Genomic DNA, 27,311 nt, shown 5'->3' on the forward strand with positions numbered 1-27,311 from the left:
ATTTGGGAGTAGTATTTTACGCTTTAATTGTGTGTATATTTGTACCGTACCCATTTATTATGTTTCACAAACATGATTGTACAAACACGTATCTCCATGTAATATTTCCCCCTACTTGTAGAATGCCCCCTATCCTAATTAAAATTGTACCCTATTCCCCGGTACGTAGTGTACCCACCCTCAGTACGATGGGGTACCCACTCCCCGGAAAGACTGTACCCTACTTACCGGTAGTACGGTACCCACTCACATGACGGGTTTTTACCCATTTACCGGACGTACGTGTACCCTACTCCCAGACAGGTTTTGACCCATTACCAGGACGTAGTGCCCCTACCCCTTTCAAATTGCCCTTTTTAGGGACGTACATGTCCCTCTCCCATGAAATTTTGTTACCCATACCGGTACGTAGGGGTTACCCTACTCCTCATACTTGTACCGTGACAAATAACCCTGCCGAATACATCAAAACCAAAACAGAAAAAAAAATGTAACATAGTAAATGAAAAACATCAATTAAAGAGTTACTATAGGGAAAAGAGAATAAAAATTCGATTGCAAAAAACCATTGCATGGGGAACTTTTCCTTTCCCGATGCTGAATAACAAAAAACCATCAAAGTCGTGTTTGGCGTTCCATAAAAAATGCATATATTATTTTATTCTTTTTTTGGGTTTGGATTCTTTAAAAAGGGTTTTTTAAAACGATTTCCCTTTCTTTCCTTACAACTTTACGCACAATTTACAATCCAGTTAAGAAGCCCTTACTTTTATTGTTTGAAGGATTTAGCAGGAAAAAGACACCCTCCTCTTCATTTAAAGGGAGAAAGTAGAGTTTTGAAATAATTTACGTTACGAATGAAAAAGTTTTCAAACACGATTCGAAGCAAAATCTACTTTAAAAAAACATTATTTTTTGTAATGCCCGTGGGGAGAACCAGCCCAAGAGAAAATATGCCCCATACGAATGACTGGAGCCCGAGCGGGGTTTAAAAAAACGTTTTTAACAGATCAAAAAAAAAAGGGGGCAATTGTATAAAAGGGTTTTACCATAATTTTAATTAACCCAATGTTAACATTCTTCTGTCGTTATCGAACGGAAAAAAAAAAACCGGGGAGTTGCAAGAAAAAAAGGGGGTTGTTTTTGCTTAAGGAAGGAGATAGTTTGATTTATTTTTTTATTCCGTTTGTAAAAAGGGATTTAAGGGAAAAAGGGTGATTTGAAAACAAAGTATTCCGTTTTGAATTGAGGGAGGATAATTAAAAAACCAGTTTTATTTGTTCCCGCGACGTTATTGTAGCTTTATTGATTTTTTCCCCCACAACAAGTTTTTTTTAAAAGAATCAAGATTGCAGTTTTTTTGTTGACCCTTTTTTATTTTGATTCCTTTTTTTTGGGCAGCAAAAATACATCAAACACCAATTTGCAAAACTTCATTTCAGAGTCAAAAAAAATTTGGACCATGAACCTTAATTTTGATTTTTAAAAAAGAAAGGTTTTTTTTTGAAAAATTTAAATTTGAACACTTTTATTTGCTAGGTAAATTTCAACAAACTTTTGATTTTAATTTCGGAAATTTTAGGGCTTTTAAATTTAAGGGGAAATTTTCTTAATTATAAAACTTTTCCCATGCCCGTAAAAAAGAATCTGTTGAGCTAACCCCAACAAAATAAAAACAACGGAAAAAAAAAAGTACAGTATAACCCCGGGACAACCCTATCTTGGTGCCAAAGAGATTTTTTTTGGGAAAAAAAGGGGTTTTGCGGCTTTTTTGGGCAAAAAATAAAACGGGTTTTTGTTTTTAGATGGGAGTAATTCAATCACGAAGGCCAAAGAATTTTCCATTCAACACGTTGTTTACACAGGAGGGAAACTAATCGGAAATCCTTTTTTTGGCGTAAAGGGGGGGAGTAAACGGGGAGTAGCCAAAAAAGATCATTTGCAAAGGTTTTAAATCGACAAGACAATCACGGTAAAACCCCTTTTTGTTTAAAAAAGAAAATCATTGGATTTGAGGTTCCAAGGGTTTTTCAAAAAGCCTGAGTAACGTTTTAACCGGATCAACGATCTAAACCATCAGTAGGCCCGGGGTTAAAAGTGGGTGTTCCAAAGAGGGTTAAAAAAATGTTTTTTAATTTTACACAATTGATTAAAGAAATTGTTTTTTTTTTATAATGCCAGCCCTACTAAAGGGCCCCCATTTTTGGTTTAAATGAACCCCTAAACACCCCCACCCCCAACCCGATCCCCTTTTTTTAAGGGGCCCAGATACCCAGCAAGCAACATTTTTTATCAGGCTCAAAGGGGATTCTTCGGTTAATGTAAAAAAACCCAACTTGACAGGCAGAAAAAAGGGAAAAAGCCCTTACGGGCGTTTGGGGCCCGCCCTAAGCGTCAGCGCTAAAAACCCGAGATCAAAGGGGATTTGGTTCACTGGATGAATAAAAAAATTAAACCCCTTGTTGGAAAGGGAACAGCGCATGAAAATAAGGGAAAATACAGATGAGCCCGTATCGAAAACCACATAGTGATTTGCGACCAGCATGGATCCGACAGCCGCGCTAAAACCAAAAAAAAAGAAAAAAAAAACAAAATTTTAAAAACGTTTTTTTCGTTTGAACTATGTCCGTCGCTTACTTTCTTGCTTTTAAAGCTAACCAAAAGGGGAAATTTGCGTTTTAGGTCGGGGAACCACAGTTTAAAAAAAAAAAGTTTAATGGACCTAAATTTTTGTAAAAAAAACCTCCCATTTTACAGTATAAAGTTTGAAATTTTTTATTTTAAAGTAAGAAGAATCCGCCATCGTTTTTTTGCCAAGCGGGCGCGCAGGCTTATTTTTGTCTTGAGGGGACAAACCCCATCCGCTTCCCCTTTGGCGTCTGGGTTATTTTTCAAAATTTGCCTTTTTAAAAAACCCCTTTTAAAAAAAAATCATACGGCAAAACTTTAACAATCATTTTAAAATACATCAAATATCACTGGTTAAAGTTAATACCACCCGGAAGTCACGAATATGTTTAAAAACGCGCTTACCTTCGCTAAAAACCCGATTGATTCTGTCTTTTGGGGGCCAGGTAGATTGTCAGACTACACACCCGGGAAGTCTGATCAACCCCTGCACGGGTTCGCCAGTATTCGGGATTTTGGTAAGCACCCCTTTTTAAAAATTAATGGTTTTATCAAACTAAAAGGTGGGTTTTTTCTTTTAAAAAATCCAGCGGGGAGTTTGGCGCAACGACATTCCCTTAAACCCACTACACATTAGGTTTTTTCTTCAAATGGTTTTTAAAGGATTTTTTCAGTAGTGTTTATATTTTCAAAAATTGAATAAGCGACATTTTGCCCCATTCACACATAAAATCATCCGAAATTTAATTTTTTAATCAAAAAAACCAAAATTTTGAAAAAAGGAGGTTAAACGCAAATCAGAAAACCTTTTTTTCAATAGCCCTTTACAGAAAGATACACGTATTTTTCAGAGGGGGCCCGGTAACACACCTATTCCCTTTATTTTCACAGGGGCCTGAATTCTTAAAAACAACGACCCCAATAAATTTTATTGGGGGCTGAAATAAAAATTGGAAAGGTTTATGTAAAAATTAAAACCCCCAAAAAAAAAGGATTTTCGTAGAAAGTGCAATCATTGTTTAACCAAAAAAAATAAAAATTTAACTTTGTTAAACACTAGAGCAGGGGTTGAGGACAAGGTTTTGTTTTGGGGGTTTTCAACAATGGATTTTCATAAATAATAAATAAAGAGTTCTTTCACGCGCTAGTGAAAGTAGTAGTAGTATAGAAAGATAAACGAAAAAAAAATCATTCTAAGTTTAAATGTATAGTAGCAACAGAGATCTGTAGGCAGTAGGGAATAGCAGTGGTAGAAATTTGTGGAGGTTAAGGAGGGGGAGGGCAGTTTGTATTTGTATGTAAAAAAAAAATGAAGATAGTAGGTAAAGTAGTTTTTAAAAGTAGTACCTTGTATAGAGTAGTAGGAGGTTTTGTAGTAGAGTAGACAGAAAGTATAGCTAGTAGTAGAAGATAGACAGTGTAATTGAAGACAAAAAATAGTAGGTTAGGTAAGGGAGTAGTAGTTTCAGCAGTATAACAGCAGTAGTAGTTTGCATAGTTAGGAGAGCAGCAGCATAGCAAGGGAGTTTGGTAGGGCGAAAAAGAAGTAAAGTAGGATGTAGTTTTAAATTTTTTGTGTTGTTGGGTTTCCCCCGTGAATTTTATTTTAATTTTTAAGCATTGGTAATTTAACAAAAATTTAATCTTTTCTTTTGAGAAAAAAGTTTTCAAAAAGTTTTTTTTTAAACAATAATAACAAGTTACTTGTGACCCGAATGAAACGCGGGGGTTTAAAAACCCTCATTTTAATTTTTTTCACCCCCTTTTCGCAATTTCCACCCAAAAAATTATGACCCAAAATTCTTTTTTCCCATCTCACGGAATCAACAAAGTCCGCAAAGCCTTTAATTGTGTAGGTTTTCCCACCCTGCGCCTGGAAAAAACAGAAAGTAAAATTTAAAACGATTAAAAGTATGTTTTTCTTTCGAAATAAGCTTTACAAAAGGAATAAAAGTATTTCTGAAATCTGAAATTTCATTTTTGAAATTTTCCCAAAAGAGCATCTTATGTTTTACTTTGGGGATCTTTGTTAATTAAGTGTGAAGAGGGCCCCCGGGCCAGAAATCTTTTTTCCATGTTTTTTCTAAATTTTTCAACGCAAAAGTACAGTGATGGGTAGGGGCGGTCCACCCATTTAACCTCCAAAGGTGATCTTCCCATTGGCTCTTTTTTGGGTGTTTTATTTTCGTTTTTATTTTGTTTTTTTATTGTGAATAAGATTTTTAATCATAAAATGTAACAAACTGTCCTTTGCTTTTAGTCCCTGAAAAACTTTCAACGCCCCCCCCCCCACAACCCCATCTAGGTATTTTGTTTTTTATCTTGGAAAATTTGCGTATGAAAAGCACAGAGCCTTGGGCCCCTTTTAAAAAAATGTGCTTTAGGGGGTTTAAATAAAGTAAGAGCATTAGCAAGACCTTCCCGGGAGGGGAATTGTGTTTCTTACAATATTACCCCAAACACAAAAAAGTTTTAAAAATAAAGTGGAAAATAGAAATTTTCAATAGAATTAAATGAAATGTTTAAAAAAAGGGTTGATACGCAATGAATAAGTTAAATATTTTTTTAAATCATGATAAAAATGACACAAGCAAAACCAAATTTAAAATCCTAAAAAGCCGTGTCTGTAAAATTTTTCCTTTTTCACGTGGTCTTTAGTTTTTAAACGATTTTTTTTTGTCGCATATTTTTATGTTCGAAATTTTCGGTTTTTTTTTACCTGCAAAGGGCTATGTATTGGCGAAGTGTCCCAAACTTTCTCACAACTTCACAATATGTCGTCTGCAAGACCAACTTTGTTTTTTTTTGTTTCCTTTATCCACCTGGAACCCAAAATTTTTTGCCCGGCCAAAAAAAGCTGCGACTGTCTGAAGCAAAAAAAAAAATAAAAAAAAGGATTAATTTTTTTTTGTTAGAGGACATTGCTCCAGCCACCGCGATTTTTTAATACATCACATTAGCGCCCCAAACGAAGGGGGTTGCGTCACATTTAACCCCCGACAGTATTTGAGATAGCACATGTTTGGGGTTGTTTCCCGGCGGTGAATCCTGTAAAAAAACTTAAAAAAAACGCAGCTTTATAAACAACAATTAAGTACACTTAAAATGTTAATTTCCATGGTCTTATAGCAAACGTTCTTTTTAGCCAATTCCAAACCCCCCTCGGCCCAAGCCCAAAAAAGGCAGTGCCCAAAAAAGCCCCCAAGCCAAACAATTTTTGTCCATTTTCCTTATGTGACATTTCTTCATTTTGCTGAGTTTAAAATGGGATACTTCAAACAAATACAAACAAAATTTGTGAGTAATCCCCGCGAATAAGTTGTTTTTTTTTAAACGGGGGGGAATTTTTAAAGATTTTTTTTCCCTAAAACACAATTTGTACAAAAGGGCCCCTTCAATTATTGTTGGTTCCAGATTTTTACAATCAAAAGGAAAAAACTCGGCCAAAGATTCTATATTTGATTAAGTTTCTGAAAACCACAGGGGACTTTTCTTTTTTTAGGGGGGACGTTAAAGGGAAATTAACTCGAGTCACGAAGAATCCCCATGAAAAGTAGCTTTTTCAACGCCCATGGGATTTTAATTGTGTTAAAATTTAGAAGGCCACAAAAGATTTTTTGTTTTGTGGGGAATTTAAAGGATTGTAAAAAATTAAAGGGGAAAAAACCCGGGGTTTAAAAAAGGTAATTTGATAAAACGTGCTTTAACCACCCCTTATAAGATTTTTTGGAAAATTTAAAAGAAGGACAGCCCAAACCCTCTTTTACAAAACCGGGGGGGGGGGGGGGGGGAGTAGTCACTTTTACTTTTTTCAAGGGGGGGGGAAATTTAAAGGAGCAAAGGGGGATAGCAAAATTTTATTTTGGGGTTTTGGGATCAGGAAATACCGGGTTTTCCGCACCAAAATTTTAAAATGTTTTTGACAAAAATAGCATCTTTATTTTATTCCGAAAACACATCCAAAGGGGTGTTTTATTCTACCAAAATAGCCCATTCAGAAACAATGCGGGGAAATTACAATGAAAAACGAGTTCTTTTTTCACCTTTCACTCACACTGACCATTTGATTAATGTAAGATATTTAAAGAAAAGATATTTCAGCCCCGGGATATCACAAACTGGGCAGGCAGGGTTTATTTTGTAGGGGGACATTAAATTTTTTTTTTTGGGTTTTTCAATCATGATCTCTTTTTTTTTTGGTTTGGGGTTTTAACGTCGCACCGACACATTTTTGGGGATATGGGACTTTTCCCAGCTTTTTTGGGGGGGGGAGGAAGACCCCAGGGGGCCCCTCCGGGAATTTATCACGAGCGGAAACCCCCGGTTTTGAACAAAGACCTTCCGAACCAGCTGAATTTTAACGCCCCCAGTGAGGCTCGAACCCCCCCACGATGGGGGGGAAGGATTTAAGCAGCGCCTTAAAAACTCGGCACGGGGGGGCCCCCATGTTGTTAGGGGCTGGTTTAAACAGAAAAAAAATACCCAAAACCCGCAACCAAGACATTTCAAAAGGGTTGAGAATTTAAATTTCAATTTTTTTTTTACCCAAAACAAAGGGACGGAAAAAAGGGGTGAAAAGTGGGTTTCAAAAAACCATGCCTAATCAATAAAATAGTGGGGTTAGAGATTAACTGAAAAACATTTTGAATTAATGCATTTTTATTTTTTTTTCTCAAAAAAACAAGGGGGGAAAACTTTTTTTTACAGGGGAAGAGGGGTAAGGGGCAAATGTCAGCAAAGGCCATGTGCTAATTCATAATTTTTGGAGTTTTGGTGTTTAGTTAACATTTTTAAAATTTTAAGCATTTTCAATTTGGGACGGCGGGTGCACGAACAGGGGGTACGCATGGACGGGGAACGAAAAGCCTGAAAAAACCCAAAACAATTCCCCCGCCTTGGGCAAAAATGAATATATTTCCTTGTAATGATGTTTTCCCGGGTTTTTTACAGGAAACACGGAAGGCAGGAAAAAAAATCTTTAATAAAACTAAAAATTTTAAAAAAAACCCTTTTTGTTATAACCCCAAAATTTTTTTTTAATTTTAAAAAAAGAGCTGTTTTTTTAATTTGGGGGGAAAAATGATAATTTGCAAAGACGTATTTTTGGGTTTTTAAATTTTAACTTCGTTTCCGATGATATACTTTTGCGCACGGGTCTGGTTCATGGATAACATTATGTTTTTTTGGTTGTTTTTTTATACAGAAAATAATTTTTACCACTTTAGTCGTTTTGTATGACCGATACCTTTACATCCGTTGTCAATTTCGGTAAAAAATTCCTAATTTTTGGTTATTTCATCCCGAAAAATAGGGATTCTACGTTTGGGGGGCGTGGGGGAACAATGTTCTTTTTCTTTGTCCTTTTGTAGGAACGAATTTTTTAGCCCGTGGTCTATTTTCGCGAGAAAAAGTAATTTCAGCGCCATGGGGCCATTTCGGGGAAAATATACTTCACTGCCGTGGCCCCTGTTGTAGGAACTAGTTCTAGCGTCCTGGGCTTTTTTTAGGGAACGTTATTTTAGCGTTATGGGGCATTTTTTAAAGGGAACTTATTCTTCCACTGTCCTGATTTGTCATAGGGAACGTTGCTTTGGACCCGGGGCATTTTTTAAAGGAATTATACCTTTTTGACGACTTTGCGAGGAAAGAAAATTTTTAGGTCGGTCTATTTTGTAGGGACCGTATATTTTTTTGCCGGGGGCTGGGTGGAAGATGTTTTTTTGCGCCCCGGGCCTTTGGGGGAAAGTAAAAAAATATGCCCCTGGCCGTCGTAGGGGAAAAGGGCCTAGGTCCGGGCCATTTTGGGGGGGAAACTAAACTGTCCGTGGGCCAGTCTTTTGGGGAACGTATGCTTTTACGTCCTGGTTTTTTTCGAGGAGCGTAGTTTTTTGGTCCATTGTCCATTTCGTAGGGGGAAAGATGTTCTAGCGCCGTTGTCCTTTCAAAAGGGACGATTTAACACGGGGCCCGGTCCCCTTTTTAAAGGGAACGATACTTTTCCTACATGGTCAAGTGTGGGGAACGTGTACTTCTAGGTCCGTGGTCTAGTCCAGGGAACGTATGCTTTTGGTCCGTGGTTTATTTCGAGGGGCGATGTTTTAGCGTCCCTGGCCATTTTGGGAGGGAATGTAGGCCAGGGGCCGTTGCCATTCGGGGAAGGGACGTTTTAAAACTGTCATGGGCATTTAAAGGGAACGTTACCCTAGGGTCCGTTTTCTATTTCGTTTTAAAAAAACATGTACATGTTTCCCTATGCCATGGTCCTTTTTCCCGGGAACGTTACTTTCGCCCGGGGACTCTTTCGTGCAGAATATTTTCTTTACTGGGCAGTCTTTTTTTGCAGGGAAAGAACTTCGTGCGGGGCTATTCGACGAAAAAACCCATGACATGGGCCTTTGTAGGGAAAACCCCATACTTTTATGGCGGGGGATTTTGTAAAAAAAAACAGCACACTTCCTCTTTGGGCTAGCACGTGAATAAAACATTTTTAAAAAACCCCCTTTTTTAGATCCCCAAAAGGTATACTTTTGATTTTTTTTAAAAACTTCAGAGGGGGGAACCTAGCAGGAATTAAATAATGATTTTTAAAAAGTTGTGAAAAACTGTCCATAAAATTATTGAGGTTTTTATCAAATAACAAATTAATCAAAGTTGGTCCCCGTAGGTAGATGTTTAAACTACACAATTCAAGAAATAGCAAAAAGAAACTATTTTTAAACTAACAGTTTAAAAGAAACTACAAAAATACCCGTTCCAAAGGCATTGGCCCAAAACGGTTTTAAACTTGGACCCCCGTCCTGCCGAATAAATTTACGCAACTTTTCGCCCCCCCATTTTTTTTGTACGGTTGAAAGTGAAGAAAATGTAAGAAAAAAAAATGATGATCTTCTTTTTGCTACCGGGAAAAAATTAAAATTGAAAAAACAGTCACCTGAACATACAGTTTTACTTACTTCAGTCAATGATACCAAATTACAGCCCCAAAAAAAAAAAATTTTATATCAAAAATTCTGTCTGCGGCAAAATTTTATAAAAAAGACTTTGGGGCGCTAATGTAAAGCGTTTTTAAGGTTTTGTTTACATGCCAGGGGGCCGTATTTTTTAACCGCCGTTTATTAAAGTCCATCCTTGCAAATAAACGTTTACACGGCGAGCGAGGGGCCAGAATTTTTTTACTTTTTTTTTACTCCCAAATTCAAAATAAGTTTTAAAAATGAAATCTGAAACTTTTGGGTACATGTATTCTCGACAGGGCGGTAGTGACTCCAAATTTCGGTACTAATTTCCCAATTTTTAAAATATTGTTTATTTGATGGAGGTCCGGCCAAAAAAGTCCAGTTAGCCCCCCGGGAGCCTTAGGTCTTAAAAAAATCACCCGTTGAACCTGTTTAAGTCTGGAAGGGTTTAACCCATTTTAAGCCATAGTCAAAAAAAAAATAGACATAACCCACATGCGTTATTAAGAGGCCCCAACCAAAAAGGACCGCGCGGATAACTCTAACAAAAAAAGGGGATGCGTGGAAATTTAAACTTAAAAAGGTTTTTCTTTTACCATTCTTGAAAATTTTCGACCCAGTTCGATCCCTACTTAGGAACTCATTAAAAAATGTTAAAATATCTTGGAACAGTTTTAGATAAAAATAGTATTTTAACCCGGAGTAAGGGATGTCTCTGGGGGTAAAAGGGGGACCGTCCCCAAGCGATATTGGATGTCTCCTAAGGGGAGGGGGGCTTTCTAAGGTGGGAAGTGAGACCTCCCTTGGGAAAATTGGGGTCCACCGCCGGGAAGGGGGGGTTTTTAGGCAGTTAGTAAAAGGGGCCGTCTCCCAAACGTTAATGGGCGTCTTAGTTGGAATGGAGTTGCAGGTGGAAATAAAAAAACGCCTTTTGACAGTAAGGGGCCGAACCAAGAAGTAAAAATAAGGCCCCGTATCCAGGCATAAGGAAGATATCGGGCGGTAAGGGGGCATAGTGGGGTAAGGTAAAGGGGCGGCCCGGGGGGAACAGACAGCCCCGCCGGGAAAATCGGACGTCCAGGCGGAATATGGACTGTCCCCAACGGAGGGGGGATTCAAGGCGGGGTAAAAAAAAGGGGGGGAATTCCCGGCGGTAGGAGAAAGCACGGGGAGGAACAAAACCACCGTGGGGACAATCCCCAGGGATTTGGGGCAGTCACCCGGCGGAAACAAGATCCATGCGCTAAGGGAAACTCTAGTTGGGAAAGGGATTTTCCGGGGAAGGGCCAAACCCCCGGCGGAGAAAATTGGGTTTTCTAAAAATTTCTAAAAAAGTGGCATGTAAAATTTCCCAAAATCTGAACTGCAAAATAAAACTAGCCTTTTATTTAAGCAAACATTTAAAAATTTTTGTATGGACGTCTAAAGGGAAAAGTCTATTGGCCCATTTTTTCGTACATTTAAGTTAACACGGGGTTGGGATAACTCTAACCGACAACTAAAATTTAGCACTAACGTTAATGTTGGGGCTGAAAACTTTTTTTAAAAGTGGACAACAGACATAATAGCTTTAAAAATGATGGGGAAAGGGGCATTATAAATGTTCGTAGAACTGGGGGCAAAAATTTTGGTTTTTAAACCGCACTTTTAAAGGGACCGACCACAATTCGAGCCGGTGACCCCCCTGATTTGGATCATTGAAAAGAGGTTTTGGTGAAAAGAATTAAAAATTGTTTAAAGATTACCATAAATAATATGCACGAATCACTGCAGTGATGTTTTTTGACTGCAAAACGATACATTTTACCCTGTAATAACTGGAATTATGTTGAAACAGAGCTATTAGAATATATCAAATATTGATTCCTGGTAAGCTCATATAATCTTAGTATCAATTGACAGTCTATTGTCTACTGAAAAAAGAAAATATAAATTACATGACAAAATATGTTATAGAATTTCTATATTTTTACTCTTCAGTTTTCAATGATACTTCAACAGAAATCCAGTTATTACAGTGTAAGATGTATCATTTTGCTGTCAAAAAACATGACTGTAGTGATTCGTGCATATTATTTATGGTAATCGTATTTACTAATTTTCAATTCTTATTCGGCATTAGACACAACTCTTTCAAAAGATACCAAAAACATTGGGTCATCAGGCATCGAAATAATACCTATATTTGTGGATCGGATACCTTAAAAGCGCGGATTAAACCCCTAAAAGTTTGACCACAATTCTACTGAACATTTGATACGTGCATCTTTTTTCACCATCATTCCTAAAGATATTATAGTCAAAAGTTGTTCCATCGTTTCTATAAAAGACAAAGTAGCTTAAAAAGTAATTTCAGCTCCAAGCGTTAATGCTCGTACTCAGAGTTAGGTGCCGGTTAAGAAAGATGCTAAACAGTGTTAAAGGCACTGACATCCAGATTTGGCTAAAAAATAATCTTTCTTTCAAATTAAAGTTTGGTCATTTTATGGACATTAGAATATGAGATTTTGTTTCTAAAATATTCTAAAAATTCCAAATCAAGAAAAAGAGATGACCGCGTCGGGAATCGAACCCCGGACCGCCGCGGCAATAAAGTCGTAACCAATAACGCTATAGCTGAAGTAGTGAATTATGACTTCAAAATATAGATATTTATAATGGAGAGAGTTTACCTGGAGTGAAAGCGTTACAAACGCTTTTCGATTTTCATCGTAAAAAGTAGTAAAAACAGCAAATTCTCATGTGTTTCCGTAACATATAGAGTGTCAGTAGTTTTAAAGCCTTCTTAAGAAATATAGCATTTATTTCCAGATATCTAAAAAAAAAAATTAGTCCCCCACGAATATCAATGATTTCACAGTATTACATGAGTGTCTTTTCATATTGAATTTATTAAACTCGTTGAATAAAATAATAAAATGCTCGACTAGGCTCTGCCGAGCATTTTATCCATTTTATTCAACGAGTTGAATAAATTCAATGTGGAAAGACACAAATGTTATATTCTTTTTATCACATGTAAGCTTTTTCTGCTGAAGCACTAAAATTTCTTCTTTCTTTACCTATCAAAGAACAAGTAAATTCGACCAACCTCTTCTATCAATAAACCACGTTAAAATCATGGCTCTATTACACTAGTAGTGTATTATCAAATTAGTGTAATGGCTTTATTTCAATCCCGCGACGTCTAAAGTGTGATAAAACTATATCACCTTTTATCACATGTTTTATCACAGCTTGGAGACAGTCTATTGCTAACCGCCTGGTGACTGTCCCTAACTGCCAGGAGTTTGTCCTTTACCGGCTAGAGATTGCCCCTAATTGCCCGCTGACTGTCTCTTACCACATTGAGACCGCCCCTACCGCTGGAGACAGTCATTTTCTAACCGCCTGGTGACTGTCCCGTATTTACCGACTGACAGTTGTCCCTTACCGCATGGAGACAGTCCCTTACTAAGTGCCAGGCTATGACCCCTAACCACCTGGATACGGTCCCTTACTTACCTCCTGGATGCCGTCCCTTACTGTCAGAAGGCGTTCTTCATTTACCACCACTAGACAGTCTCTTACCATCTAGAGACGGACCATTAACGTTCGTAGACGGTCCTTTGCTTACTGCCTGAAGACGACCCCTTAATGCGAGGATACAAGCCCTTACTGCCTGGAGGAGGTCCCTTATTTACCACCTGTAAACAGTCGCTAATCGCCTGGAGACGACCCATTATCGCTTGGAGACAATCTCTTACTTACAGCCTGGAGACGACCACTCACTGCCGGGGTGGGGGTATCATAACTGTCGTTATCTCCAAACTGTATCCAAGATATAAAACATTTACATTGATAGTACGTTCCTGTAGTAGGGATCGAACTAAGTCAAAAATCTTCAAGATATGGTCAAATAGTGAACTATTATAAGTTTGAACGCCACGCGGTCACCTTGTTTGTCTAGAGTTATCCAGCTGCTCGATCTTGGTCGGACTCATAACTACACATTCATGTAGGTTATATCTATATTTTCCTTGCCATATGGGCGTAAAGTGGGTTAAAAACCTTCCAGACTTAAATACAGTTAAAACGGTGATATTTTGTAAGAGCGAACGCAGCCCGGTCATATGACCATCCAAGGCTACCCGATGGCTTCATAAGGTACTTAATTTTGGCCAGGACCTACACATCTACGTACTGTAAACCTAGAATTGTTTTCGCGCTTTTTAAATTAGCGCCTTTCGTGGGTAGTATATTTCCGTGAAATTAAATAGCCGCGAAAAACTCTGATCTAACAAAAACGCTTCAGCTTAAATAGATCGCTATAAAATGGTTCTGCGTTTACACATACCTGGATATTAATAACTCATATTCTATTACCACAATTGTATAACATGAGTGCACAAATCCACATTATTTCAATTGATTGGCAAGTTACTTATGTATGAAGCATCAGCCTTTTCAATATCGATCCGTCAGGCAAACAGGGGATAGAAACAAAAACAATATGCATCTATCGAACGACATATACATGTAATTTGCAGTTGGCAGTCAATACGATATATTATCTGTAAGTAAAATATTGTGTCTATTTCTGCTAAGTGTGGATTAATCACATGTTTAAATGGCAAACAAATGACAGCAGTTTACTGACTGTCAATAATTGGGGGGTGTGAATAACCGTTGATATGGATGAAAAGGATTAGGATGTATTTATAACTGAAGGGTACGATAAAACTGAACGTTTTCGAGAATACTATAAATGCAACTATGCAGTGATACTTACCTTAGTATACTAAATATGTTCACTTGCGACTTCACTTTTCGCGGGATTCGCGATGGATATGATTCCGCGAATATTTGTATCCGTAAAAATGTCCACGTTTTGAAAAAACGCGAAATATAGTATCCGCGAACATTTCTAGGTTTACAGTATACTTTATTACGCAATTAGTTACTCAAAGTTTGGAGTTACTGAGCCGCCATGTCGAGATACATACCTCAAAATTTCGAGATTTCGACTTAGAAACTCGACATTACGAGTTAGTATCTGGAAATTTTGATTAAATAAATAAGATACAACTCGGACAGTTAACGCTCTGCCGTAGTAAAAAAAAAAAATTTAGTATGCAGGCCGTATAGACATTAATATCAAGGACGGTTGAAAATACAGGACATATGATGTGCAGTGTAAACAAAACCTTATCAGCTTTACTATAATAATCGCAAGCCATTTTATCAATTTTTGACCGCATATCAGGTAGTTTAACATTGAAATTTGTTGGTTGCTGTAATTTGGATATCATTGACTGTAAGTAAGTAGAAACTGTATGTTCTAATTGTCAAGTAAGATGTGTAGGTTAAAAATTGTACTATTTATTCGGTAGCAAGAAGAAGATACATCATTCTTTATTACTACACATTTTTCTTACACTTTCATACCAGAGCAAGCAATGGCGGAAGCGAAAGTTGCGTACAATTATCTCGGCAGGACGGGGGTCCAAGTCTCAAACCTGTGTTTGGGCACAATGACGTTTGGGGAAGGGGTAAGTTGTGGTTTCATGTTTTACTGTCAGATTGACAAATATAATGTTTCATTTATGCATGTTCCGTGAAAACTGTAGTTGTCGTAAAAACGTGTACCAATATGGATTAAATTACTGAATAATTTTGATTACATGTATTTAATTCACACTCAGATTTCTCAAGTTTTGTGACAGCAGCGTTAAAGACCCACCGCAACCTAGTGACCTACATTTTTCTCCCACACAAATTTCGTGAAAATCATTCCTGTAATACTGGTATAATACAGCTATATTGCATAATGACAGGTGGACAATTTATGCCCTCCCTGAATTAATGTGTTTTCACAAATTCATCAACAAACTTATTCAGTTAATCCCTTTTCAGTAAAGGTTTAAAAACATAGATAAATAACGATCTTACCCTGTAGAAACAAAGTTTGATCTAAACTCGGCTTAACATATCAAATACTGTGCATAATGCTACATTCATTCAATACAATGTTTAGACATTAAATATATTGTTTTCGCTGTCTTGGCCTAATATATGTCGCTGTCAGTTTCTTAGTAGATACTTGTACTTCTCATTTTTATCATGCAAATCATGTATAATTACCATCATGGAAATACAAAAGAATACAGTCATTCTGTAGTGCTACTATTATAATAACCGTATTATATTATCTGGAACAAAGTATATATTTCGAAACAAGTTTTATACATCTTTTGAACAATGCAGTTTTAAATTAAAATAACAACAGTCTGTGAGGTATAAAATTCCAAAAGAAAACATATTTGAGAGGTATAACAAAAACTTAATTGTAATAAGGTTTGTTCACGATCCTTCCGCTGTTTCCTGTATAAATAACCAGAACGATCATTAAATGGCAACATATTTATATTTGATTTGAAGTTAATACCAGTTGCAACTCAGCTTAATGAAGAAATGTCACATAAGGTAATGGACAGATATGCTGAGCTTGGAGGCAATTTCTTGGACACTGCCAATGTTTATGGACTTGGTGCATCAGAGAGAGTGGTCGGCAGCTGGCTTAAAAAGTAAGACCTTTAAATATAAGACAATGATTGATTAACTGTTAGAATGACTCATTGGTAGCTGTTGGCTACGGCTGGCTTTTTTCTTAAGTCTGTTTAACAGGATGCCACACGCCTGATCCAACACCAACATGTTCTGTGTTCAAATCCTGTCAGGGAAAAATAAAACGTGAGTGCTTCAGTCGTTCTGTTCAGGGCGACTGGTAATGGTGTTATTAGGTTAGACCCGCCTATGTTAGCGCGGTAGAGCAGAAGACTTTCGGTCAAAAGTTGGGGAGTTCGATCTGGGGATTTAAAAACGATGATGCATCTAAAGTCATTTCTCAGATTAAGGTATAGAAGTTGTCGTTTACTTGCGGAGAAGGAGTATGTACTGGCACGGGATCCATGAACATTATTTCGGTTTACTCAATGTAAACCATACCTGATGTATCTGAATATCATAACACCACCTTTTGATCATCGTACAGCATATCGTCTGTAGTATTAAGCTTTTATTTGAATAATGAGACCCGATAACACTCTTGTAAATTATGGATGGATTCGTTAAATAAATTATTTCAGTTGGACTTCTGCTTTGCGTTTAGTTACTGAAATACCCGTGACTATTTGATAAACGACATTGTGTCTGAAATCATTAGTCCTCCACCTCTGATTCATATGGGGAAGTTGGCAGTTACTTGCGGAGAACAGGTTTGTACTGGTACAGAATCCAGGAATACTGGTTAGGTTAACTGCCCGCCGTTACATGACTGAAATACTGTTGAAAAACGGCGTTAAACCCAAAACAAACAAAACAAAACTGAAATACCACTGTAAACCTTCATAGTATTAAATACAACAGATTATCAATCTCTTCATACGTACTACATTTGGACCCGTCAATGTGCATGATGCTATCGTACCGTATCTGAAAATATAAGGGGAATTCAGAAAATTTTGTAACTAACGCACCTCTTTACAAACTATTACAGGTACAAGCACATTTTTTTCATGGACGTTAGGGGATTTCAATAGCCGTGTACATTCAACACGATTGTGTTTTTATGGCTGAGTTACAAGCGTTTTAACACACCACTCTCGTATACACTGGTGTTACTTTATCGTAAGCATGGAGGCTACTGGTAGAAAGGAAATTAAGTCCTACATAAAGATGCGTTGTTATTTGAATATACCAGCCAAGCAGATTATGCAAGAATTTAACACTGTTTTCGTAATTTTTCCCCATTAAAAGCCACTGTTAAAAGGTGGGTAATGGTATTTAATGAGGGAGAATCTAGAGTCCAAGATCTACCTCTTGTAGGCCGCCATAAAACGCCAGAATCCTGCTGTAGCAGCCATTGTAGCAGACGACTCATGATATACGATTCTCAAATAGCTGTATCAGTGTAACTCAATGATGATAAAGAACAAAAAGCCCAAAGTGTGCAATATTGCAAAAGAACTTCTAACTCAATGCTGGTAAAAGAACAAAAGGTCCATAGTGTGCAATGTTGCAAAAAGAACTGCTCAATGATGGTAAATGGTGATAGCTTATTGGAGACTGTGTGTCATGTTATGATTATAAAGTAAACATAGGGGCCTCTATGCGTGGCCAAGTGGTTAAGGTTGCTGGCTTTCAGTCACTTGCCTGTCACCGCTGATAATGCAAAACCTAGCTTTTGGTATAGAATTTTTAAAGTCAAGAAGCCATACCACTTGCTTACGGAAAATCATTGGTACAACCCAGGTGTCCCCGTGCCTAATACAATGCCGGGAAGGGTATAAGGGGTATTCTTTTAACATGAAGAACTTGAAAGTCGCCATATGATTACATTTGTGTGATCTGCCTGATATTCATGACCTAGCTGGTCGAAAGAACTCGCATTCTGAGAAATCATTTAAAATGTCATTTGGTTTTGACTGAAACAGCATTTTCAATGGGATACGGATTTTATTGATTTCATTTCTGAAGATTAAATGAATGGGAATTTTAAATGTTTCGTTGGGATTTAATTTCGTGAATAAGTCCAGCCACGAAATCCATGAAAATTAGTCCCCGAAGAATATTAATGATTTTCAGTACTACACATGCCAGGAAGGAATCGAAGCTTGAGCAATACAATTTGATCCTTTTTTAAAATTTTTTGTTTCAGACAAGATCGCAGCAGTTTTGTCCTGGCAACTAAAGTTAGGGGCCAGATGGATAAGAATAACGTGAACAAAGTAGGTCTTAGCAGACGACATATTGTAGAAAGTTGTGAAGAAAGTCTAGGACGACTTCAGACCAGTTACATAGACCTTCTGCAGGTAAAAAGCATGCAAATTTCGGACACTATCATGTGCAGACAACAAATATATGAGCTATGAAATTTTAGCAGATGAAAAACATTGCACGAGACACGAACTATTTTAGGACTTTAATTTGGATTAGCTAGATGTATAATTTTATATACATTAATTTGAACAGAATATTTCAACTTATTCGTAGAAAATATCAAGCATGTTTAACAGTTTACATTATATCTTTCCACTTTATTTAAAAAAAGTTTGATCTAGTAATTTTGATTAGTAACACAAATTCACCCACCGGAAAGAGCTTGCTATTGTTCTTACACTAATTCTGACAACCCCAGAAGCACTTCATTTCAAAGACTCTATGCTCTTCATAGGCAAATTGAAATATCTAGGGGATGTGGAGGGGGCTTTGAACGTTTCTTTAAGCGAACATAAAAACAAGCGGAACGCATATGTAAACGATTTACATATACACATTAATATATAACTAGAGAAATAAATGACAATACAAATACATGAAGGGTCCGCTTCGGAACAGTCAAACTCAAAACTGAATCTGGGAAGTTAAATCGATTGATCGATTGAAAATTTCTGATTTCAGAAATAGATTATTATTACGCTGTGTAAAGCTTTCATTCAGAAGTACAACACATATCATTATATTCATCTTATTTGGCTTTTTCTAGGCGCATGTTTGGGATAACGGAACACCAATTGAAGAGACGTTGCGGACATTCGATGATCTCGTGAGATGCGGGAAAATACGATATTTTGGTGTTAGTAACTTCTGTGGCTGGCAATTGCAAAAAGTGGTCGACAAAATTGAAATGATGGGTCTGAATTCATGCGTTTCACTTCAGGTCAGCAAGTAACTTGTTAAGTATATTGTGTTTAACACTTTTCTGAAAACAGTTTTCGTCCATGCAGAAGATATATATTTTTGTCTAAATTACCAATAGTTTAAAAAGTTAAAAGGTACTGTTGCTGCTGCCGCTTCAGAAAAAAAAACATTCAGCAGGGGAAACAACAGCAACAACAATTACTACTACTACTGCTGCTGCTACTAACTACTACAACTACCAGTGCTCCTGCTGCTACTACTATTACTACTACTACTGCTACTACTAGTAGTACTTTTACTGCTACTGCCACTAACTACTACTACTTCTGGCTTCAAGTTCTACTGCTACTACTACTAACTACTACTGCTTCAGCTGCTGCTGCTGCTGCTGCATCTGCTTCTAACTACTACTATTATTACTACTACTACTACTGCTAATACTACTACTACTGCTACTACTGCTACTAGTACTACTACTGCTACTACCACTAACTACTACTACTACTACTACTACTACTGCTACTACTAGTAGTACTTTTACTGCTACTGCCACTAACTACTACAACTACTGTCTTCAAGTACTACGGCTACTACTACTTCTACTAACTACTACTACTAACTTCGACTACTACTACTAAGTACTTCTTCTACAACTACTATTAACTACTAGTACTTCAATTTGTACTACTACTACTACTACTACTTCTACTAAATACTACTAATAACTTCGACTACTACCACTAAGTACTACTTCCTCAACTACTATTAACTACTACTACTTCATTTTGTACTACTACTACTACTACTGCTAACTACTACTGTTGCGACTACTAGCACTTATACTTACAACAAATTATTTTATTTATCTTACTACTACTACTACTACTGCTTCAACTAGCGCGTATAAGAAACTCTTTTATTTGTAATCAACAACCTCAGGTTAAGGGTTAATGCTATTTTCATGGTGAAACAATGATTGCACATTTCTATCGATATTCTTTTATTCTGTGTTATTATACCCCCACCAAACATGTTTGGTGAGGGGGGTGGCTATATAGGAGTCAGTTTTGTCACGTCACGTCGCGTCCCGAAATCTATATCTCAGTTATTACTAAATGGATTTGATTCAATCTTAAAATAGATGTTCCATCTTATCACCCACATCATTTGACACAAGGTGCATACCTCTGACACCATTTTTTTACGAATTATGCCCCCCTTTACTTAGAAGGTTATAACACACTAAATAGCTGTTCACCTATATAAAATTGACATATTTCCAATGACCGCAGCCAACATCAGGACCCATTTTAAATGTCTGTAACTTACATTTTCTTGAAGAATATTGTCAGTGCTAAATAAAAATCAAAAGAAAAGTGGGGGCCATTTTTGATGCAAGAAAAATATTTTCAGTCAAACACACAAACTGCAAAATCAGCTAAAAATGAGACCCAAAATTATAGTGGTGGTGTATGATCTAAGTTTTCTGTCATGTTGTTATTTCATTATGAAAATGCTACCTACATGTCAAGCATAGATCTGTCATGTGATTTCAGCAAAAAAAAATTGCAAAGAAAATAAGGAAAATAGGACTATTTGTATCCGCCATTATGCGACTACCATTTTTTTTTCGCGCCATTTTTCTATTTAGTGTCTGTATGCCTAGAATTTAAGGTTAATTTTGATGTATTTTCACTATATCATTCTGATTGGCTTAGAGCCAAAGGGAAGTAACCTGTTTTTTAACATTTGTACCGAGTTACTTCCCCTTAAATTCCAAGAATTAGTCTATTTTTAGAAATTTTTCTAACTTGTTTTATTATTTGTCCTATGTAAAACGTAAATACATTTTTCTGTGGTAACATGTGTCGGTAAGACATTTTTTTTGTATTCACTTTTAGTGTATCTCTAATATTAGAGATTTTCATATTTACCTCATCCCTCATCCTGGGCACATATACTAGTATTACTTATATGTGCCGCAGAAGCCCAGGATGAAGTACTCCAAAGATGAGTAAAATACTTTTTTTTAAGTAATAAGGCTTTTTTACGTTTTAGATTATTTTAAATATTTTTAAAATTTCTTATGGTTGCCATTCTTCTGTGACAAGCCATTGTGGGGGTATAAGTCACTCCTGTGACAGTTCTAGTTAAACATAAACACAAATTTCTCATTTCTTATTTCAGCAACAATACAACTTACTTGCGCGTCAGTCTGAGTTTGAAGAATTCATGGTCTGTGCAAATGAAGGTATTGGCGTGTTACCATGGAGTCCTCTGAAAGGGTACGTCCATATCAAATTCTGTAATTGCTATTGCAACGGCATTTTCTAATATTGCGTCTAACCTATAGTGTTGGCAAGAAGTTGAAGTTCTTTAACCTTTAGCCTGCTAAATCTTTCTAAACTGGACTGGTCTATTATTCAATTTGGGCAGTACCACTTATCATTCAAAGAGGTGTTCACTAAAAATTTACTGACGGAATAGCGAAACTTAGCCTGCTCGGATATGCAGACTAATCTGATCTGATCTTGGTCTGCACTGGTCGCAATGGCAGAAACACTTGCCGCCAGCAGGCTAAATGTTAAGGTTATAAAAATATTATATATGGATGCAGTTATGTGTGTAATCGGGCTGAATGTCGCTTCAAATCTTGATGATATGACGTATCCGCAAAGAATAAATACCAGATTTGTAGTGGGCTTAAGGAATTTCGTTGCGCTACAAAGCCGCCCACTTGAACCTTAAAATGTATGTAATATCAGAAGGGGTTTCAGTTAGTTTATTAAACTTCCCAATGGTGGTCTTGCTGCTCATCGTTCCAAGCTTCTGTGCTCCTTGTTCATAGGTCTCAAATGCGGTGCCCTACTGTCTTTGCTCCTTGTTCATAGGTCTCAAATGCGGTGCCCTACTGTCTTTGCTCCTTGTTCATAGGTCTCAAATGCGGTGCCCTACTGTCTTTGCTCCTTGTTCATAGGTCTCAAATGCGGTGCCCTACTGTCTTTGCTCCTTGTTCATAGGTCTCAAATGCGGTGCTCTACTGTCTTTGCTCCTTGTTCATAGATGTGCTTGTTTGCGGTAAGTAAATTTTAACATGAACGGAGACTTGTTGGTATTTAGGAACCAGTCAATAGCTGATTTCGATAAAGTAGTAATTAGCAGTAAACACCTAGGTTATATCAGGCATATTGACACAACTAGTATATCATTACAATTTGCAGTGTATTGACAATTTTAATCAGGTTTTTTTTTCGCAAGTGAGTTTTATCAAAAATCGAATAACGAGTGTTGAGTTACTTTCAGTGTAATGTATTAAGTTACTGCAAATATGTTTTATGATGATTGGTAGAATGGAAGTTGGTCGGTAGTTGTCAGAGTCAGACTTTGAGCCATTTTTGTAAATAGGCGTTATTTATGCTTCCTTGATAATTGGTGGTACAGATGATTTTGAATATATAGGTTTATATTGATTTGAATAATGACGCTTTTAGGCACTCATTTGGGAAAAAAAAGATCTGCATGTATCCTTATTTCCGTTGGTGGCTGCGATCTTTGAATGTGGATTTTGTTTTTGACTTTTGTTCTTGTCTCGTAAAGAAGTATAGTATACATATAATCGTTCTTAAATAAAAACAATTTTTGCAGATGAAGGAAATTCCGTTATAATACTTGCTGGTATTTATGCACTCCATAGATGTTTTTGTTTTGTTCTGCTTTTAGCGCCGTTTTTTTTCACCAGCATTTCTGTGAGGTAACGGCTGGCAGTTATCTTTTAAACAAATGTGATATTCTTGATGAATAAAGACTATGAAAACATTCCCCGTTTATGAACATAGTGCTTGTTTATACATAGAGAAATTATACATGATTGTATAAAGTTACCCTATACGATTTATTCTTAACAGTGGGGTTCTAACTGGCAAGTTTGAGAGAAATAAGACTCCAGACGCTAAGGGAAGCAGGATAGGATTTATAGCCCAAGACGAATCTAAGGCCATGCAAGCAGCACCTGCTTGGAGCAAATTAAACGATGATGAAGGATACTGGAATCTGATGGATATAATGAAGGACATAGCGAAAAATCACGGTAGTATAATGAGCTTTTTTGAAAGTTATACAAAAATGAAAGTAATTGCTGTTGTAGGTGTTTTATAAAAGAGATGTGTCATTTATCGTTGCTGATGTATAGAGCGTTAAAATTCTGTACAGATACATATTTCTGGCAAGGATGGTGCTTATGTTGATGTTGGAATAACTCGTAGCCCAACCCTTTTGTTTTTTCTTATGTGGCAAATATGTATATAGTAATGTGTTTATCATTAAAACTGAGAGCTTTATTGTAGAATCTAACTGTGTGTGTCTCTTTACACACATTTTGTATAGAAGTAATCACTGGATCTGAATCCCGGATTCGATTACCAATACCCTAGCGGTACACGTTTCACTGTGTTCACATATATCACATAACTGTCAAAAAGAAGTTAAGATATCACATCTTCATATTACATTTACTTTCGCATGTTATCACCTACAATACTGAAATATGCTGATAATTAGAATATAGAATCAAACGATAAAAGAATTACATGTATTACAACAAAATTTCTGCTAGAATGTGTGAAAGTGCAGGAGTGTGGCGGGGAGAGAGGGTTTGACTGTAAAGGTAGACAGTCGATCAAGTAAACATTTCTGAAGTTTATATTCTACATTTAGGAAAAGAAATACGTTCTTCATCACGCTTTCTATTTTACATGTTTTACCTTTTAAAACTAATTCATTTAAATGTTAGTAAAGGGTGTACTAGTATAACAGATCTGATTTGTTATCCCAGGTAAGACTGTTCCGCAAGTATCCCTCCGCTGGCTTTTACAGAAGGATGTTGTCTGTTCGGTTATAATCGGTGCTACATCTTTGAAACAGCTTGAAGATAATATGGGAGCAAGTACTGGATGGGCTCTTTCGGAGGAGGAGGTAAGTATATTGATGATAAATAGTTGTTCGTGATAAATATGGAACACCAAATGTGCCTGTATAACAGTGGTTACTTTTAAATCGGCAGTGGTGAGCTTTTATTCGGAGATGCAAACTTTAAAAAAACAACCTTGAATACAAGTTGAGAAAGAATATATTCACTTGTCATTCGCAGTAGTATCTTCTGGCTGAGTATGGATAAGAAAAAGAAAGAAAATTTATGTAAAGCTAAGGCACCTGTGATGTCTCAACGGCTTCCAAAAACCTTTCAGAGGACAACCATGCAATAACTACTAAAATTTCTACGACCCACACCTTGAACTTCCAAATAACTTTTGTAAAACATTTTCGCTTAAAATGTGCTCATAAGCTCTTAGGCGGAGGGATTTTATTTATCTACCTTACTGTCTGAGATATTGTGGTTAAAGTGCAATGATGGGTAGGGTACACATATGTACATGATGAGCAAGGTACACGTCTGTATCTGGTGAGCAGGGTACACACAACGTTCATGTCAAGTATACACATGTAGACAGGGTGAGCTGGTACACGTGTACAATACATATATACATGATCAGTATTGTACACGAATGGTATTGGTGAGTAGTACTCACCGCATGTATATATGTGTGTACATATGTGTACCCTGTACACCATTTATATATGTGTTACACATAACATGCATTGTACATACACGTACTCTCCATGTACATATGTTCATCCTACATTCCATGTATATACATGTACCCTACTCCTCATGTACAGATGTGTACCCTACCTTACCAGGTACGTACGTGTACCCTACCTTAGATGTTCATATGTGTACCGTTCTCACCATATACATATGTGTACACTACTTACCATGAACAAATGTGTACTCTACTCAGTAACTGCCAACTGCCGATTGCCAAATAACCACATCAGAATAAAAATGTATCACACTATATAAAGTGACAATATCAGACTGAAGAGTTACCTTTAACGGAAGACAAGTACAAATACCGAATGACAAGAAACCACTACATGAGGACAAGTTACCACTGCCGGATAACAGGTTACCACTGCTGAATAACAATTAACCATCCAGTTTGTTTTATTCTTTTTACTTTGTTTTGGACATCTTTTGAATAAGGTACATTGTATACAGATTTGCCATTTTTCTTTCCTTACAACTTTACGCAAAATTATACAATCAACTGTTACGGAAGTAGTTACTTTTGATATTTGATTGAATGAGTTTAAGCAGACACAATGTAAACTGTCTACTCATACTCTTCGTTTAATGCCTGGAAAGCAGAGTTTTGAAATGATTTATCATCACATGAATGTTAAAGATGTTTCAAACTATTCGAGAGCAAAATCTACAGTAAAACATTATTTTTTGTAGATGTCTCGTCTGGATGAGGCCAGTCCAAGAGTAAATTTGTACCCGTACGAGATGATCTGGAGAATGAACAGCGTTAGAACGAACCCTTTTAACAGATCAAATAAACTTTAAGTGACAATTTGCACACAAGGTTTACCATAATAGTTCTTACTTGTCACAACGCGTAATATTCTTACTTGTTCCTGTCGTTATTACGAATGGAAAAAGAACACAGATTGTTAGCATGTATGAACATGATTGTTTTTGCATTAAATTGAGAATGGAGTAGTTTGAGTTATGCACTTTTTATTCCGTTTGAATATAGAGTAAGTGCCACTGTTGTATTTGAAACAAAATATCTCCCTCTGAAATGATCAGACGGATAACTGGTAACCAGTTTTATCTGGTTCTCTGCAACGTGGCATTACGTGTATGCGTTATTGACGCTTTTGCCCATAATTCAATACGTTTATTGTCTAAAAAGTAATCATTGATTGACAGCTTTCTATGTTGACCTTTTTTTTTATTCCTGTGTACACCAACGCGGCCAATTTGCGAAACGTCAGTGTCAGAGTCAATAAAATTTGATACCATGAATACTTTAATTTGATTATTCACAAAAAGAGTTTTTTGCAAAAATTACATTGAACACTTTTATTTGCCAAAGAGTAATAATTATTTAATATTGAGTATATTTCGGCATATTTATGGGCATATGTAATTTAAGGGGCACATTTCTTAATTCAAAAACATTATCCATGCCCAGTGAAAATCCAGAATCTGATGTTTTATGCTAAATCATAACAGAAATGAATACAGCGGCCTGCACAAAATCTAGTACAGTATAATCTCCGACACCACCATACCATTAGGATGTCAAAGAGATTTTGTTTGGGAAATATATTTTAGTTTTGCGTGCTTAGTTGGCAAGTTAAACACGGGTTTGAGTTCAGATGCGTAGTAATCTAATCAAGAAGGCCGACGAATTTCCATTCCAACACGTTCGAATTACACCAGGAAGGGATACTAATCTGGAATCTTTTTTGGGGCGTAAAATTTAATGGAGGGAGTAAACCGGAGTAGCCAAAAGTAGGTCATTTTGCGAAACGTGTTTTAATTGACAAGACTATACACGGTAAAATCCTTCTTTGTTTATATAAAAGAAAATCTTAAACGTGTTAGAATTGGTATTTAAGGTTCCAACTTGTTTTCGAAATGCATAAAGTGTGTCTGAATAACAGTTTTAACTCGTGATCAACGCATCTAACCTATTGGAATAGGTCCGGGTTCTAAAGTCCGTTGTTCCAAAGAGGTTACCGTATTAGTTTTTAGACTTACAGAAATAAGATTAAAGTAAATTGTTTCTTTTTTATACTGCCAATCCTACTGATAGTGCCAGCCATGTCTGGCTTATGAAACATCTAAACTACCTCCCGATCCCAATTTTAATGCCAGATACCTAGCAAGCAACCATTATTCATCTAGATGACGCGGCTCACCAATGGGTATTTCTTCGGTTAATGTAACAAACCCCAACTCTGACAGGACTAGAATAAAGCGGAACATGCGCCTTATTGGCTGATTAGGGCACCGCACTATAGCATGTTCAGTCGCTGAAACTCTGTAGATCAAAGGATTTGTGTTCACTGCAGATGACTGATAATACATTATAACTCCTTGTTGGTAAGTAACAGCTGCATGAAACATAA

At 36.8% G+C, this 27,311-nt stretch overlaps 1 protein-coding gene and 1 pseudogene across 2 annotated transcripts; one reads left to right on the plus strand and one right to left on the minus strand.

Annotated features, from left to right (window-relative positions):
- LOC123533845 (1-deoxyxylulose-5-phosphate synthase YajO-like) overlaps positions 1-13,157 on the minus strand; it is a 41,867-nt pseudogene extending 28,710 nt beyond the window's left edge.
- Positions 13,158-14,744: 1,587 nt separating this feature from the next.
- On the plus strand, positions 14,745-25,890 carry LOC123533843 (1-deoxyxylulose-5-phosphate synthase YajO-like). 2 transcript variants are annotated; one of them, XM_053519405.1, is made up of 9 exons: positions 14,745-14,879; positions 15,009-15,115; positions 16,005-16,150; positions 18,283-18,436; positions 19,111-19,284; positions 21,453-21,550; positions 23,171-23,352; positions 24,097-24,236; positions 25,624-25,890. In XM_053519405.1, exons 2-9 carry the CDS (start codon positions 15,023-15,025, stop codon positions 25,732-25,734), a joined length of 1,098 nt encoding a protein of 365 aa, XP_053375380.1. In that variant the 5' UTR covers positions 14,745-14,879; positions 15,009-15,022; the 3' UTR covers positions 25,735-25,890. The 2 variants fall into 2 exon arrangements, with proteins under 2 accessions (XP_053375380.1, XP_053375378.1); XM_053519403.1 differs by lacking the exon at positions 14,745-14,879 and having other exon boundaries at positions 14,909-15,115.
- The last annotated feature ends 1,421 nt before the right edge of the window (positions 25,891-27,311 follow it).

This window comes from Mercenaria mercenaria, chromosome 12, assembly GCF_021730395.1.
Source record: "Mercenaria mercenaria strain notata chromosome 12, MADL_Memer_1, whole genome shotgun sequence".
Classification (NCBI taxonomy): Eukaryota; Metazoa; Mollusca; class Bivalvia; order Venerida; family Veneridae; genus Mercenaria; species Mercenaria mercenaria.